This window comes from Protobothrops mucrosquamatus, unplaced genomic scaffold (genome assembly GCF_001527695.2).
Source record: "Protobothrops mucrosquamatus isolate PMUCROS unplaced genomic scaffold, P.Mucros_1.0 scaffold32, whole genome shotgun sequence".
NCBI classification, from domain to species: Eukaryota; Metazoa; Chordata; class Lepidosauria; order Squamata; family Viperidae; genus Protobothrops; species Protobothrops mucrosquamatus.
Window position 1 is genome coordinate 1,133,128 of NW_015386416.1, and position 18,803 is coordinate 1,151,930.

Below are 18,803 nucleotides of genomic sequence, written 5' to 3' on the forward strand. Positions count from 1 at the left end.
GCAGGACTGGCCTAGGGGGAATTTTTAGTGGGGTTTTAAGAATAATTTTAAATTGACATAGGCCACATCAAATATTTCATTTTAATTAGGTTTTAAAGTGGGTATTTTTTATCTTTGTATTTGTTTTATCAGGCTGTCAGCCGCCCTGAGTCCGTAAGGAGAAGGGCGGGATAAAAATCCAAACAAATAAATAAATAAAAAAATAAATAAAGGGAAATGTTGGTTACCTAACACCTTGAAAATTATAAATATCAAAGGTTAAATTGGAATATTGATGAGAAACTAAAAATTGGGTAAAAATTAATAACAGGATATGGATTGTCCATGAAGATTGAATGTAATTAAGATATGTATAAGCTAAAAAATTATTGATAAATGTAATAATGATGTTTTTATTGAGTTGATACTAGCTTGAATACGAGACAGTAAATGTTAAGGGAAAAAGAGAAGAAATATTTGATGTTGCAATTTGAGATTTGTACTAAAGATTTTGTTATTGAACTATTGATTAACCCAGTCACCATGCTGCTTTTTAAATACCTAAATTTAAAATTGGAAAATTAATAAAATATTTTTTTAAAAAAGAGAGAAGATGGCAAGGAAGTAACAGGCGGTAGGGAGAAAGCAGAACTGCTTAACTCATTCTTTGCATCAGTCTTCACACAAAAAGAAAGTATAGCCCAACATACCAAAAGACAAACTAGAAACAAAAATTAAAATAAGCAAGAAAATGATAAGAGAAAATCTATCCGAGCTTGACGAATATAAATCACTGGGACCCAACAGATTACATTCCAGAGTTCTGAAGGAGCTGGCAGATGTTATCTCAGAACCATTGCATCATATCTTTCAAAACTCCTGGAGCACCAGGGAAGTACCTGATTATTGGATTTTTAAGAAGAGACTGGACAGTCACTTATCTGAAATGGTATAGGTTTTCCTGCTAGAGTAGGGGGCTGGACTAGAGGACATCTAAGGTCTCTTCCAGCTTCTATTCTATTCTATTCTATTCTATTCTATTCTATTCTATTCTATTCTATTCTATTCTATTCTATTCTATTAATATTTTTAATCTCCAGGTGATTCATAAATTCATCATTTAAAAAATATAAACCTAAGTGGGGATTCATAGGGGATTCATAGCCTATGAAAAACCAACTTGTTTCTTATCCACGATCTGTTTTAGATTAACCTGTCAGGAGTTTCATCTGCGAATGCTGCAGAATTCCTTGGTAAGGTCCCAAACTGCAGGTGTCAGAAAATAACTTGTCAGACAAGTGGTACCCTGATGTGTTTAATTAGATACTTTGCTGACTGCATAGGCAAACGCAGAAGCTCTTTCCAACACCCAATATTCGGGCACAACTGTAGATATCCATACATTCTCAAAGGAAACAAAGGGAAGGGCAAAAGCAATGTCAATATGTTGGCATTATGTCTGACAGTTTGATTTTAGTCATGTTAGACAGCCTATTGTGTGACACTATCTCAGTCTTAAGATATTATTGCTGTTAGGAATTTATACGGCACTGGTGTGAGGGATCCCATTGTGTTATTTTCTCTACAAACTAATGATATGTTTCCTGGTTTGAAGAACTTTTCATTTATTCTAAATCATCTAAAAACACACAAGATGAAAGGAGGGAAGGCTATAATAAAAATGCTCCCCACATGTTTAAATAAACAGGCTCTTGAGTTTCAGTTACTTACCAGGTTGACATTAAGAAAAGATACAATATACAAACTAATAAGGACACTTAAATACAAATGTAGATACAAGGCCTTGTGCTACACTCTTGCTGAGTGGTAGGGAGAAGATGGACTATGATAACCTGTTTGGGAATGGTGATTGTGGGATGGGATGAGCTTGGATATAATCTTTTAACATCCTCTCCCATCATCCTTTTTTTAATCTAGCACCCCACTGTACTGTTGAAAGCAATGCTTCTACTTACTTTAATTTAGTTAAGGAGAATGATAATTCACTTCAATGTGTTTTTATGAAAATACTTGTAATGATGACTGATGTTCAAGAAGCAAATACTTGTTACTCTCAGATAAATTTTTCTACACTGCGCATACAAATACACATTACTAGCCATGCATTTCCCCCAGAAATAAGTGAGATGCTGAAGTAATATTGCCATTAGAATGCACTAGCTCAACAGAGAACTTGAGAATGACCGTAAAAACTCTTTTAAATATCTCCTGTGAGAAGAGAAATAAAGGAAAAATTAGTATAAGACTTCCAAGCTCCCATTCAACCCAATGATTCTATGAACTAGAACCTGATCCAGATATGGACAGGAATCCACTAAAGAGATGTAAGGAGTAGTCAAAAAGAAAGGCGACATGAATAATTTTAGCAGTCAAGAATTTGTTTGCTTTATATTTATGCACCTTACTTTATACCTGTGAATGAAGTATATGTGTATGTAATATAGAAACAAAACATCAGAATAGCAGAGAGAGGAAAATTAAGACCAAATAATCAAAGTATAAATATGTCATTTGACAGAAGAAAAAAAGTAAAACAGCTCTCTTTTTGTAATGTTATGTATGAAAAAGTTTATTTGGCAATGGAATGATTTTAGAAATTGTGGATTATTAAGATGGATGGTGATACTGTATTTATCATGGATAAGTAAAATGGATATATGAAGGCTTGGGAGATTTGAACATACTGATTTTGTGAGATATATCACAAGATGTCAAAATAGAGCAAGAAACCAGAATCAGTAATAGAGTAAAGAATGCAGAATAAACACATGGACTACAGATGGACTATGTCTTATTAATGAATCAGCCTAGATATACACCACTTCACTATTGATTGCCTCTCTTAAGTGTGACTGTACGGGTCATCTCTTCTTGGCAAGAAGGACATCATAGAAGTTTAACATGTATATCTCATTCATCAAGAAAATAATCCATTTGATAGCAGCTTTGCTAAAATTAAATCAGAGTGAAGATTTCACCCATTACATATTCTTTGATAAAGAATACATTGATTCATACATTTGAATACACTGAAATAAAAAATATGGAGAACTTTAAAGAAAAACCCCCACACTTTTTGTGTTTTTTTGTTAACAGAACCAATATAGAGAATGATGTTATAGCCTTCTATGCAATATGTTGTTTTAATTCCCATTTGCACAGAGGAAGGAAATAGTACTTAAAATCTAATTTTTTCAGCAGTTTCCTTGCATTTGGAGGTTTTAAAATAAGTTAGAGTTTTTACTGTGCACAGAGGGAACTTGAATCAAAAGCACTGTCATAAGCTAAAAAGAAAAGGAAAAAATTAAGTTTCAGGTGGGATTAGCTGCTGCTTTTTTGTGGTTTTCTTAACTAGAACATTTTAAAATTATTACACTTTTCTACATTACAAATTCGAGTAAGTGCAAGGAAAATCTAAACAGTGAAACAAATCATTTCTCCAGTAAATAGCAGCATGTGTCACAATATTAGGATTCTACAAAAGAACTCCTGATGGATTCATTCTGATAAATTATTATAGTTTCTTCTTTATCACTTGACTTTATTACCTTCAGTATTTAAGTCATATAGTCTACACAGGCAAAATAATCTAATTGTGATCAGAGCAGAAAGGAAGCTGTGGCTCTGAGGCTAATTCATATAAAAATGTTGGATCGTGCTTGCTGTCAGAGGAGTCGTATGTTTGGGCCGCAAATCCTAGAAATAGGCCAGAAGGCAGATAACCCTTAAAAAATATGACCATTCTAGAGCCTGGTAAATAGTGGTTTAAACAAAAGTACTAATACAATCTGGAAAATTGATACAAGAGCTATATAAGAAGCAGCTGTTGCGTGTGTCTTATAAATGAAGACAAGTTTTTCAAAGGTGCTACAGCTTGTCTAATAAAGAACAGGATGCTTGAATTAAGAATAGAATTAATATATCTACTATGGCAAGAACATTGTGAGATAAATAAGCTTTTATTCTTTCTTCTCTTTTGATGGTGGTTTGATTTTGTGTAGGTGACCTTTGCCCTCTTCAGGAATATAAATATATGCAATCCTAACCTATAAAGGAGGGAATGATTGGAAATGAATGTATTTTTTCTCCTCCCACCCCACCCCACCAGAATCACTTGTATGAATCATCAGGTTGATAAAGATTTTGTTACGTAAACATACAGCTACAATCCATTTGGCCATGATTGAAGAGATCTTAAAAGATTAACTTTTCAGATAATAGGAAGCCTGTTTAAAAATTAAGAAAATGTATTCTATTTTTTTTGTAGAGACTGAGAGGGAAAACAAAGCAAGAGAATCTACCCATTAAGTGCAGTCTAAGCAGACCACTAGGTGACTACTGGGGCCACAGGGAAGGAAGGGTTGCAGTCCAGAAAAGGATTTATTAAGCCAGCTTCATTTCCAGCTGATTTACCTTCATGAGACAAATAGCTGAAAGGGGAAAAGTCCTAGGTCTTGCCCAAATTGTGATCTAAATGGAAGTAATTCAGTGGCTGAAATCCTTTGTAACCCCAATTCCTTCCACCTCAAAAAATCAACTGAAAAGGACTCTGAATATGTTGTTTGGAAAGTAGTCACTTTAATTTTCAAGCAGGTGCCAAAGAGTCTGATGATATCCCATACTATTTAGAACCCTTTAAAATCTGGATTTGAAATTTTGGGTAAAAACCTCTGTGGAAATGCAACATGTTTGCTACATGAAATTATTGTTTGTAATCAAGACATGAACACAAATGTGCCTTCAGATGGGGCAGGTTCACCAGTGCTCTCTTTTCTGTCCTGCAAATGACATATAGAAATTTCATGTAATATCTTATTATAAATCTACTGACCTATCAAGTCCCATTCTATTTTCATGTCTGTCCATCCCCTTTTATCTTCCATCCTATAAAGATGAAGAACAACTTTCATTTCTCAGCATAAAATTTGGACAAGTAGGGGTTGGAGAAGGCATTTGCTAGTAGCCCATACCATTATTACCTAATATGGAAAGCATTGTTGAAAGAAAAATCTTCATCAGGGTCCAGTCCAAGCCAGGAATAAACAAAGTGGAGGCTGCTTTAGGAAAAAATGGTTCTTGTTTATTAAGTTGCAGAACCAGACAGAAATATGGCTCTGGGGCAGCTGACCACATGGAGCTGGGAGTGGTTGGTTTTTATACCTTCTTGGGCTTTTGTGTTTGGAGTTGTTCTTGTTCCTGTGGCATGAACTTTGACCTGAGGTTCAGTGTGCCCTTCTGGTATTCTGATGGTGGTGGGTTAATCCTATTATGTCCTAAAGGTCATGTCCTGATTCCGTGAGGCTGTGGCTGATGGTTATGTCCTGTGTTGGATTTTTTGGGTGAGGGGTTGTTGATTCTAGAGATCTTTGTCTTTCTAATCCAATCAGCTCCAGTCTTCCTGGCTCCAGTCTTTCTGAAAGGATTATCAAATCTGCATTTCTACAGAGCTGGTTTCTGCTTGGGGCAGAGAGACTTGGGAGGGAGTTGCCTATGATTTTCTATGATTCCTTTGGGGAAATATATTCTGCTTTTTTAATATCCCCCAAAATATTTCTTTCTCTTGGGGGGTGCTGTCTTCCTACAGCATGTAAAATTCAGACTTACATATGTCACTCACAAGACCCTAGAACAGTACATCAAAGAAAAGAAGCCCAGCTGCCTACAGGATAATCAAGATATGAAGAACTGGCTGGGTTCATCTCAGTATAGGGCTATACATTTAAATCAATTGCAATTTTCAATTTGAAAAATCCACTCTATTGGAGGAAATGAAAATGGGGAACAGTGAAAAACAAATTGTCACCAAATGCTGGGATATAAAGTTTATGCCAAAGTCGGTCCAATATTAATAGCATTCATGTATGATTTCTGTTTATGGAAATTTTTAAAAAATTAAGAAAAGTAGCACAAGAAAAATAGGGTTTTTCATATACTCACAATATATTTTTAGATTATATATTAATAAGCAGTTTGGAACTATGGACCAATCTAAAGTTCTTTAAGAAACAGCACAATTTTACACTGTTGGCAGACTTTTCTTGAGTAAGCTGACTGAATCCAATAGTTAATAATTTGGTAAAGTTCACTCTATTTAGATTAGAAGAAATTTTAATGACACTTAAAAATATTTTAGATTATTCAATATGACCATCAACTTGTCCCATTCTATAAAAGTTAGGGTTTGGACACTGATAGTCTATTTCTAAACTGAACATATGGCATTATATATAATTAGACAATCCTGTGACGTGTTATTCTTTCAGAGGAAGGTAAACGTTTGATGTGATGAGCATGAACATTAAATATGTTTAAGGTCATCTCTTGACTATCCCTCTCTTTCAACATGGCTGACCATACAAAGATCAGAATCGTGAAAGCCATAGAATTTCCTATGACACTCAATGGAAGTGACAGTTAGACTTTAAAGAAGCATTATAGGAAGAGTATCGACGGCTGTGAACTTTGATCTTGGAGAAGACTCCTGAGAATATCTTGGACAACCAAGAAAACAAACTGAGGGATCATTGAGCAAATCAGCTCAGAATTCTCAATCAAGGTATGAATGACCAGGTTCAAATTAAGCTACTTTGGACCCATTAGGTGAAGTCTTAGCTCTCTGGAGAAGGCTCTAATATTGCAAAGGGTGGAAAGAAGGAGAAGAGGACAACCAAAGCAAGGGGGATAGTTTCAGTTATAGTGGCAAATCCCATTGGGTAATTTGAAAAAAACAGGTTAGGAATAGATCAAGGAGAAAATCTATGTGGTCACTAGGAGTCGAAAATTACTTGATGACACATAACCAGCAGCAAAATGGTGAATTTTTATCATGTTTTTTTCTTTTTTTAACAGGTTCAGAAGATGTTTGCTTTCTTTTAACTGGTTGAAATTGACCATAATTCTACTAATATCCCCCTTCTACAATTCAAAATTGGTTCGTTTGCTTGCTTGCTTGCTTTATTTCCAGTCCTCAAACAGCATGCCCACAAAAGAGAATATAATTATATTTTCTCTTATTGTAGGGTTTGAACAAAAGAAGACAATCTACTGTGTAGTTAACTGCCATCTGGCAGACCCAATCTGGGTCACAGGGAAGGAAGGGGTTGCAATCCAGAAAGTGATTTAATGAATTGGCTTCATTTCCAAATAATTTACCTACAGGAGACAGAGACCTTAAAATAGGAAAAACCCTAAATATTCCCCAAATTTTGGACATTAAGAAAGCAATGGATTTGTTTTATTTATTTGAAGTTTCATCTCTTAAACGTTTGCCTTGATTTCTGAAAATCACTTCCACAGGAACTCCTAAACACTTCTTCTCTTAAACTTAAAGCTTTCCAATTTGTCTCTCTGAAATTTGGTATATGTATTTGCTATAATAAGATAGTCCTTGACTTACAACTATTCATTTAATGACCGCTCAGCACAGAAAAAGTGACTTATAACCAGCACAATCAATGCAGCATTCTCACAGCTACATTATCAAATTTTTGAGTGCTTGGCAATTGACATGAATTTATGATGGTTGCAGCATCTTCATGTGAATGCCATTTGTGACCTTCCCAGCCAGCTGTTAATAATAATAATAATAATAATAATAATAATAATAATAATAATAATAATAATAATAATAATAATAATAATAATAATAATAATAATAAAGTTGGAAGGGACCTTGGAGGTCATCGAGTCCAACCCCCTGCCACAAACAAAGTCAATGGGGGAAATCAGAGTCACTTAATGACTACATGATTGTCTTAACAAACACAATGCTTAGCAACTGTGACAAAAAAGTCTAAAATTGGGTATGACTTACTTAACCACCTTGCTTAACAACAGAAATTCTGGTCTCAGTTGTGCTCATAAGTTGAGGACTACCTGTATTATTGTTGCAATTTTAGCATTAAAACTGCACATTTTAGAGCATTTATTGAAAAACATTAAAAGTATGGGACTTAAAGAATCCTGTACTAGCTTCTCTGAAATTTGATGTATTTTATCACCACATCCAATTCCAGAATGTATTCCTTTATTTCTGAAAATAAATATTATAGCCATCTATGTTTTTTCTATGTTAGTCTATAAAAGAAAGGCCAAATTCTATTCTGGATTTTGGAATCAAGCCACATTGGGCTACTTTTGAAGCAATCCAAATTACATCAGGCAGTTTTCCAAAGTTCCAGATCAATACAGATAAAAAATATTGTATACAATAAACCATACTTAAAAACAATAAAAACCTTAGTCAATAGGAACTGTTCTTTGGCTCCTTCCAGGTTCTAGGCAAGATTCATATACGTAGAAAGAAATGGCTATTTAGATTTTTATTTTGAGGGATCTGCAGTTAATACTCTAAGACAATATGGCAGTTTATTCTGTGATAGTTTGGGTCATATCAGATTGGACTTCATAAAAAAAGTTTAATGAAAAGTAGTTTACATTTGCAGAAGCCAGCTTAATGTTTCTTGAACAAGGTGCCCTGTTCTATGTGCTTGAAAATTTATCACTAATTATGTATGCCATCTATCTATCCAACTCTATTTTTTTGGTTTAAAGACACTTCTTAGTGATGGATGACTTATTTTTTTTTTAGATAGTCTCAAATAACATTTAAGTTATTTAGAAATCTATGGGTGGCTATCATGTGGATTTGTGCTTTGTTAGTTTTTAATTCCCTAATAATATTAGCTCCCTGAAGTCATCTGTGCTGCTTCCTCAAGGGGAGAGGGGTTATATCTGGGATGGATGAACAAAGAGCGCATAATCCCAGCAGGGTCATCTAAGTTGTGGACATCATTCCAGCTGCCCAGCTAAAGGAAGAAGGTATCAGATCTTGTGCATCAGTGATATGGGAAGATGCTAGAAGTGGATGATTACTTTGATGATAATGCCAAAGGCATTATTACATACAGCAAAGGAAAAAGCAAAAATGTTTTACCAAAAAACAATATGGATTGACAATATAAAATAATTCACATTAGAATGCTGGAAGAGAGGCTCCCCATGTCAGATGGCATTCAACATGCTACTCAGGGAGAGCTGAGGATCTTTCTGGGTACTAACGGTATTTATAACTGTTAGATTAAAGCCTTTGGAATAACAAGTTGATGATGTGCCATCTAGGAAAAGAAAACCCAAAGCTGCCAAAATAGAATTACAATGGGGACATGGATTATAAGAAAGCAGGAATCCTAGGAAAGCTGAGCGCAATGGAAGATGAAATGAAATGACTAAAAAGTGATATCTTAGGTATCATCAAATTGAGATGGATTGAGATTGGACACTCAGTCAGAAGATTACACTATTTATTATTCAGGACAAGGAACAGTGTTGCTTTTATAATTAGAAAGGGTATAGCAAGAACAGTACAATCAATGGTCAAATAATATTGATTAGACTTCATGGACAACTTTTTATAATAATGATGATGATGATGATGATGATGATTGATGATGATGATGATGATGAGAAAGAACTGGAGAAGATAACAAAATACAAAGACCTACAAATAGAAATAGAAATACTGTAGCAAAAGCAAGCAAGGGTAGTACCAATAGTAATAGGCACCTTGGGTGTAATACCAAAACAACTGGAGCACCACTTGAACACTATTGGCATTGACAAATTCGCCATTAGTCAATTGCAAAAAGCGGCCTTACTAGGAACTGCTTCCATCCTCCGACGATATCTGTAATACCATCAAACATACACATCTGCCTATCCCAGGTCCTTGGTAAGGACTCAATAGGTAGACAAAAATGCCAAATCCAGTCTGAACATCTGGCTGACTGTGCGATTAATAATAATAATAATAATAATAATAATAATAATAATAATAATAATAATAATAATAATAATAATAATAATAAAGTTGGAAGGGACCTTGGAGGTCATCGAGTCCAACCCCCTGCTCAGGCAGGAATCCCTATACCATTTCAGACAAATGGCTATCCAGTCTCTTCTTAAAAACTTCCAGTGTTGGAGCATGCACAGCTTCTGGAGGCAGGTTGTTCCACTGGTTAATTGTTCTAACTGTCAGGAAGTTTCTCCTTAGTTCTAGGTTGCTTCTCTCCTTGATTAGTTTCCATCCATTGCTTCTTGTCCTGCCTTCAGGTGCTTTGGAGAATAGCTTGGCTCCCTCTTCTTTGTGGCAGCCCCTGAGATATTGGAACACTACTATCATATCCTCCCTCATCCTTCTCTTCATTAAACTAGACATACCCAATTCCAGCAACCGTTCCTTATATGTTTTAGCCTCAAGTCCCCTAATCATCTTTGTTGCTCATCTCTGTACTCTTTCTAGAGTCTCAACATCTTTTTTACATCATGGTGACCAAAACTGGATGCAGTGTGGCCTTACCAAGGGATTGTAAAATGGTATTAACACTTCACGTGATCTTGATTCTATCCCTCTGTTAATGCAGCCTAGCACTGTGTTGGCTTTTTTGGCAGCTGCAGCACACTGCTGGCTCATATTTAAGTGATTGTCCACTAGTACTCCAAGATCCCTCTCACAGTTACTACTATTGAGCAAGGTACCACCTATACTATACCTGCACATTTGGTTTTTGTTGCCTAAATGTAGAACCTTACTTTTTCACCATTGAATTTCATTTTATTAGATAGTGCCCAGTGTTCAAATCTGTCCAGATTCTCCTGTATCTTAAGCCTGTCTTCTGGAGTGTTGGCTATGATGATCATTTAAATTTATTCTATAACCAGTGAAGAAGAGACAAGACTGATAAATTGAATTTGAAGTTGACAGAACATTCAAGCAACATGCATTATTGGAGAGTAGAATGCCAATGTTGGAAATATTAAGGAAAACACAGTCATACTATATAGTCTAGGAAACAGAAATGCCGCAGAATAATATATTAATTCTGATATTTAATTTGATAACTTCATTCTAACCCAATCTTCCAACAACCGATGCCTATATACATAGATATTCCACTTAGAATACACAGAAATAAAATTGACTTATTATTAGTACAAGGAAGCTGAGCTATAACTGCAGAGATATGATCAGGGATCTATTGCAGAACAGATCATAAATTGCTCATTTGCAAGTTAAAAGTTAACACAGAAGAAAAAAGCCAATCAATTTCCATCATGTGATCTTGTGTATATAACCACAATTTTCAATAAGAACTTTGGAATTTATTTGAAGATGTTAAGAATGAATGTGAAAAGAGATTGCTGAAGACCAAGAAATAGAAGAAATTATGCCAAAACAAATGGTGGAAAGTGTTGAGAAGAAAAGCCAAGAAAGATGAAGACCTCAGACAGGAATTCAACAGAGGACTCCTGTCTTGGCAGGGGATTGGACTAGAAGACCTTAAAGGTCCCATCAGCCCTATAATTCTGTGACAACCTAGAATGAAACAACCCATAATTCTCACTAAATGTACAAGTGACCAAGGTCAAATTGTTATATTGTGGACATTATGCAACTTTCTATCTAGATAAATTATAACGGTAGATGGAAGCAAGGAAAAGAAGACGATGACCAGCAGGAAGATGACTGTATGTAATTATAGGAATGATAAACATACTACTGAAAAATCTGAAGGGTTAGATTGTGGATATATAGTCCTGGAGAAAATATGTCAATCACGATTTTGTGGCACAATCACAATTTTGGCACCTAATCAACCAATCAATAACTGTGGATGGATAAAATTTCAAGTTGAAATTGTGCTTATCACACTTTTGGAGGAATAGGAAGCAATGGCTTCCTTAAATAATAAGATACAAAGTTACAGTTCTCAGAGCAATTTTAACTCTTGCATTTATCAGTCATTAATTTCAGCATCCTGATATTTGGAAAAAGTTAAAAACACAAAATCAGATAAAAATTTCAACATTATGAATGAAATTATCTTCATATTCACTTGAATATTATTGCCTTTTTGAAATTTGCAAATATAAATATGCATTTGTTCATTTGTTTAAATTTAATTCATTGTGTTTCTTTCAAGATATTTAATTATGATTCTAAGCTAAAATTAGTACAACAATTGGGTTTCTCATTTTTAGTTGTACTATGATAGCTCCTCAAGTTGGAATCTCATATTTTTAATATTGCTTTTGTGATCATCACTTTGTTCAGTACTTATCAGATTACAATCACCTTTCAGTGCAACTTGACTGTCCAAGTATTCTAATGGCAGATATTTTACCACTACATTTTTCTTAAGAATGAATAACACATGTGACTAGTGAATCTCTATATGCAAATTAACAACTTTCCTGCTTGAATATGAACACTGCTGAATAGATTAATGCATATTTACATGACATACAGTACTTCAATACCTGGCATCTGTAAAATGTACTAGAGAATGAGAAAAAAAATTCTGTAGAACTTGGGCAGTTAGTGTCTTTCAGAAATGATGGAATTTTAAAAGCATAATCCAAATACAATTCTTGTCCATATGCTTCAAAATCTAAAAAATACTGTAAAAATTCTCAATCCTCCTTCAATTATAGTGGAAAATTACTCAAAGTATATTTAAAATGAAATACTTTCACCTACTGAAATCAGATGGATTTAAAATTAGCATGCAAACAGATTGGGTACCAAATTAATATAAAACTTTCTGTCACTTCTGAATTCTAATTCTTGTTAAAATCTTTATCTTAATCTATTTTATTCTGAGATACAGCCTAATTCCTTTGGTAGTATGCATATGATACCATGTACATTTAGAACCTTCAGGCAGTGCCTAGATTAGCTATTAATCTTACTTTATTTTATATCTTTTAATATTGTGCACCACTACACAGAACATGGTAGCTGTAAAACATCTGTAGCAAATATAAACTATTTCTTTATATCCATTTGTGCCATGAGACTCACAGGAATTATTTTCTTATTTGTGGTTGTCACTTAAATATTTATTTGAAAATATTTAAAGATCCATAACACTTACAAATGAACATTGGGGTGAAATGCTGGTATTTCCATTTTACTAATAAGAAACTGGAGTCAAGTGATAGTGATTTTTAGCTGTGTGAATTTAAAAGAAGCTAGAATTAACTTCAAATTTTAAGTTGCTATTTTGCAATTGTAGATGAGCACATAGTCTTGATTATCTTGAAAGATCAACTAAAATATAACAGTGGATGAATTTATATGCTAAACAGTAGTTATTTAGCTTTGGTTTAGTATGTGTGAGCCTTTATAATTGACTTATTCATGAGTGCAGGTTTATGAATTGACATGAAGTATGATCATCTCTTTGTGATTTGTTCATGATTAAACAAAGTATATTTATTTGACATATGAACTTAGTTACAGATCCCTTTCAAAAGGGTTTCAGGCTTTATATCAAACTAAACATATCCCATCAACTGTGAATTTTTGTTTTTCAAAGGCTTTATTTCCTCTGTTTTGTTTTGGTGTTTTGTTTTGTTTTGAATTCCATCTGAGTGATAAAAGTTTGGATGACCTCCAAGTATGAATGTAAGGTAACATTTAGAATTTAGAAATGATTATTGTTGTTTATAACTTTGTGAGGAATCCTTTGTAACTCCAGCTTGATTTTTTTAATCCTTTATAGCTACCTCATCCCTGAATTCCCAACTCCAGCAGCTCCAGCATCTCCAACAATTCCAGCAGCAGCAGCAGCAGCAGCAGAGCCAAATTAGCCAGCAAGGACAGGGACAAGCTAGTCAATCCCAGCAGCAACCAACACAGCCACAACTGCCTCAACAGCAACAGCACCCTCCACCTCCACCACCACCACCACCACCACCACCACCACCACCACCACCACCACCACAGCAACAGTCTCAGAATCAAAATCCACCAGCTCCAGCTCTTCAAACTTCAAGCTCCCCCACAAAGACCAACCTACCTCCAGTTCATGCTCTTCCCTCTTCTCTCACATCCTCAAACCCCCTTCAGGTAAGTGCTAGATGATCTGCTTGTTGTCTATTACCTTATCCAGCATTGTCTTTTATTTGAATAGTTTTAACCATTTTTCAGTGGTGATAGTGAATAGTTTCTACCACTTTTTAGTGTGGCCTGATTTTATTTTACATAATGTAAGCATTATGGTGTAGCATATTATGGCCAAAACTCTGGATTATTCATTTTTTTCTTAAATGAGTGACTGACATGACAACTCTTATTTTATCATCTTTAGCATTTCCAAAGTTTTAAGATGTTTATATGCTTCCCATGCACATACAGTATACATACACTCATATTTTGACTTCACAATAACCTTTGGATTCAAATGTTTCATGCCAGCATATTTCACATTTGAAGTAGGGATGGTGCTAGTGTTTCTCTACTACAGATGGAATGTGGAACTGGAGAAAGAAAAGGAGAGCTATTTTTCAGCCCAGGAACTACTGGGTTTTATTCATCTGTTTCATGTTAAACTGTCCTTCCTTCAGAGGGCCAAGAGTAGAAATTATGATTTCCTTCCCCCCTCATTCCAATTATATCTTCACAATGGACTTAATGTGGACTGTTGTAATGAATAAATAGGTTAAAAAGTACACAGTAGCAATGGATTTGATAAAAACTTAAGGAATGAAATAACATATTAAAGGGGGGGGGGGGAAATTGCATCAGCATTCAGAACTACAGAAGTATTTCTGATTAAACATAGACAACAGTAACAATTAGAATAGAATAGAGCTGGGAGGGACCTTGAAGGCCTTCTAGTTCAGCCCCCTGCTCAAGCAGAAGAATCTATACCATCTCAGACAAGTGACTGTCTAGCCTCTTTTTTAAAATCTCCAGTGATGGAGTGCCCACGATTTCTGGGGGCAAGCTATTCCACTGGTTAATTGTCCTCACTGTCAGGAAGTTTCTCCTTAATTCCAGATTGCTTCTCTCTTTGATCAGTTTCCAACCATTGTTTCTTGCCTGCCCTCTGGTGCTTTGGTGAATAATGTGACCCCTCCCCCCTCTTCTTTGTGGCAGTCCCTCAAACTGCTATCATGTCTCTCCTATTTCTTCTTTTCTTTAAACTAGCCAAACCCAAGTCCCACAGCCTTTCTTTATATGTTTTAGTCTCCAGGCCTTTGATTATCTTAGTTGCTCTTCTCTGAATTTTTTTGAAACTCTCAACATCATTTTTGTGATATGACCAAAATTGATCTTACTAGGGTTTTATAAAGTGATCTTGATTCTATGATCTTGATTCTTGATTCTTGATTCTTGATTCTATGTCTCTGTTTATACAACCCAGGATTGTATTAGCTTTTTTGGCTGCTTCTGCACACTGCTGGCTCATGATTAAGTGATCGTCCACTAGGACTCCAAGGTCCCTCTCACAATTACTTTTTTAAAGCCAGGTCTTGCCCAATCTGTACTTCTACCTTTGATTTTTCTTACCTAAATGAAAAACTTTGCTTTTCTCCACATTGAAACTCATTTTGTTGGATAGGGCCCATTGTTCAGGTTTGTCAAGATCTTTTTGGATCCTGAGTTTGTCTTCTGGGATGTTGGCTACTCCTGTCAGTTTGGTGTCATCTGCAAATTTGATGAATTCCCCTTCAATTCCCTCATCTAAGTCATTGATGAAGACAATTAGCAGTTTCAATATTTTTAAAACAGATACATTGCCTGGAGAAGAGGAGAGTAACGACTGAAAAAAAACATATTTTACCAAATATTTCCTTTATGTTCTCAATAAATAAATCCAATATAATGTATGATGTTTCCAAACAAACTGGAAAAAATATATTCCCTAAAACAGGGATACCTAAAAGGAAAGTTGTGACTGGATTATTTTTATCTTCCAAAAAATATTTGACTACAATTTCCTGAATTCCTGACTATTGTATTGGAGGGCATTAAATACTCACAGATGCCTCTAATTTATTAAATATATCATTTAAACTGTCTATAAAGTACGTTTGGTAGTAAGTATTGTGGATCAAGTGTACATGTTAATAATTTGACTGATTATTCTTTGTTTCCAGGTAAACACTTTGATTAATCTATAGCAGTGATGGCGAACCTATGGCACAGGTGCCAGAGACGGCACTCAAAGCCCTCTCTGTGGGCATGCGCGCCGTCGCCCCAGTCCTAGGTCTTCAGCTGGGTTTTATAAAACCTTTTTGCTTTAGGCCTCCACCGCCATGTGCAAAAAAAAAAAAGGTTCAATCAATCAGTCAATTTCAACTTCTCGCGGGGAAAAAAAGATCTTGCTAAGTTGGAATTGATTGATTGAACTTTTTAGTCCCACCCAGTCTGCTGTTACCACTGCAGCCATGCCCACCCAATGGGCCATGCCCACCCAATGGGCCACGTCCACTCAGCACCCGACGATGCATAAGTGGGTTTTGGGTTGCAGTTTGGGCACTCGGTCTCTAAAAGGTTTGCCATCACTGATCTATAGGTTCCAGATGTTTTTGATGATACAGTGTTGACACACATTTTTAGCAGAATTAAACTCCTATTATGCTTGAAAAGAAAATTGTTTCCAAAGAAAACAATATTTTTTTGCATTACATGGGGAAAGAAAGAAAGTACAAATTCAAGTAAATGTTAGGTAGGTAGAAATGGGCATTCTGGTTATTCAGAATGTCAGCTTTTTCACTTGTTCCTTTCATTGTTTCTTTGATAATAAATTATCCCTTGGTGATGATCATGTCAATGCCATGATGTCAGTTTTACTAGTTGATTTCTACATATCACATAGCACAAGAAAAAGCAAAATTGTTTTCCTCCTGGCCAGATGTATTCCTTTGATAGAAGAGGCCCAGAATGGGCTTCTGGAAGTGGTATCCACACAGAGAACCGGTTGTTCACATATTTGAATCCCACCACTGGATTGGACTAGACAACCTCCAAGGTCCCTTCTAACATTATTATTGTTGTTGTTGTTGTTGTTGATCTTCTTGACACTGCCTCCAAGAATCAGATAACATTACTGCAAACTATTTTTAATTGCTTATAAAAATACATTAAAATTATTCTTGCAGGACATCAGTAGTTGGGGTTCACCTAGTTGTAACATATGCATGTAAGCATGTGTGTTTGTGTATAATGACAGCCAGTTTGGTGTAGTAATTAAGGCACCAGGATGTAACTTGGAGACTAGTGACTGATGTTGCAGAACAACACCCACAGTTACTACAGTATCCCCATTGTGCTAGACTCTGCATCTCTAGACTGAAGCTGCAAAGACATCTCCATGATGAACTGCACACAAAAGTATGTCTTATTCAAACTCGAAGGACTAGCATATATATCACAAGTGTGTTTGTGTGTAATGTGTAATGTATGCTTAAGGTACCAGAATGTAGTCTGGAGACTGTGAGTTTTAGTCCTGACTTAGGCACAAAGCCAACTGGGTAATCATGGCCCAGTCCTAGTAAGAAGCCAGTAACAAATCACTTCCAAAATGTTGCCGAGAAAACAGAGACAAGTCTTAGCAGGCACCAGGTCTCAACATTGTCTTGAAAGCATAACAATAACAACAACAATATTAACTCTGGAAATATTAAATTCATTGGACCGGAACACCGTAATTTAAAAAAAACACCCTACTCTACATAGAATTCCTATATTCTTAGATGCTTCCTTGATTAGGACTTGGGTTTTAGGTTTCCACCTATCTTACTTTAACCTAATTGCAGATTATCCACAAATAGTAAAGCCCTGCAAATAGAAATAGAAAGATTGGGGCAAAAGAAAACAAAGACCTCTTGGGTGTAATCCCAAAACAACTGGAGCACTACTTGAAACCAACAGCATTAACAAAATCACTGTTAGTGAGTTGCAAAAGGCAGTTTTACTTGGAACAGATTACATCCTATGATAATACCTTTACGATTCTCAAACAACATTTTCTGATGCCAGGCCCTTGGGAAGGACTTGATAGGTGGACAAAAATGCCAAATCAAGTCTAAACATCTGGCTGACCATGTGATGAACCATAATAATAAAAACTAAAGTCAAGAACAAGATTAGTAATGAATACATCATGAGACTAAAGAAGATCTTACAATCCAAACCCATTGTAAGAAATACCATCAAGGCGAGGAGCTTCCTGTGGTGAGGCGCCGCCGAAGGAGGCTTTTTCCTGAGCCTCCAGCCAAGGACTGCGTCAAAGCCGTCAAAACAGCGCGGATCAGCTGTTTTGCGGCTCGGAACTTTCTCCCCGGGCGAAGGGGAGAAAGTGAGTTTGGCTGGGATAGGGGTTGAGTTCCCTAGTCCCCCCAGGAGCGTTCCTGGGGGGATTTAGGTGAGAACTCCCCCGGAGTCCTAGCCTCTTCTCCGCAGCTCGGTGTGTCTTCGTTCCTCGGAGTGAAGCCAGACGTCGCCGCCACTGCTGTTACATTGTAGCTGCTTGTGAGTAACTTTTGAAACAGACGGAATCTGACAGGGGATCTTTATTTTACTTAAAAAGTGACTTTAACTCGAAGATTTTATTGGGATTTTTTGCTTGCTATAAGTGAAAGTGACAAGAAAATGGCCGCGGAAGCATTCCTTTCTTCTTAACAAAAGGAAAACTTTCACTTTCTTTCCGGGTGTGGATTTTAATGGATTTTAATTTTTTTTTTTATTTAAAATCAAGTTTTTTAAGTTTATATTTGCTGTGACTTTTAAAAGAAAAAGAAAAGAAAAACAACGACACCAAGCTGGCAGGAATAGCCAACACTCCAGAAGACAGGCTTAAGATACAGAAGGATCTGGACAGACTTGAACACTGGGCACTATCTAACAAAATGAAATTCAATGGTGAAAAAAGCAAGGTTCTACATTTAGGCAAGAAAAACCAAATGCACAAGTACAGCATAGGTGGCACCTTGCTCAATAGTAGTAACTG

General features: G+C 35.7%; 1 protein-coding gene across 2 annotated transcripts in view; it reads left to right on the top strand.

Annotated features, from left to right (window-relative positions):
• Positions 1-18,803, top strand: part of POU6F2 (POU class 6 homeobox 2) — a 303,270-nt gene that overhangs the window by 176,437 nt on the left and 108,030 nt on the right. For both annotated transcript variants that reach the window (XM_015811175.1, XM_015811176.1), the window contains exon 4: positions 13,566-13,912. In XM_015811175.1, coding sequence (XP_015666661.1) covers positions 13,566-13,912 — 347 coding nt within the window. The remainder of the gene's footprint in view (positions 1-13,565; positions 13,913-18,803) is intronic.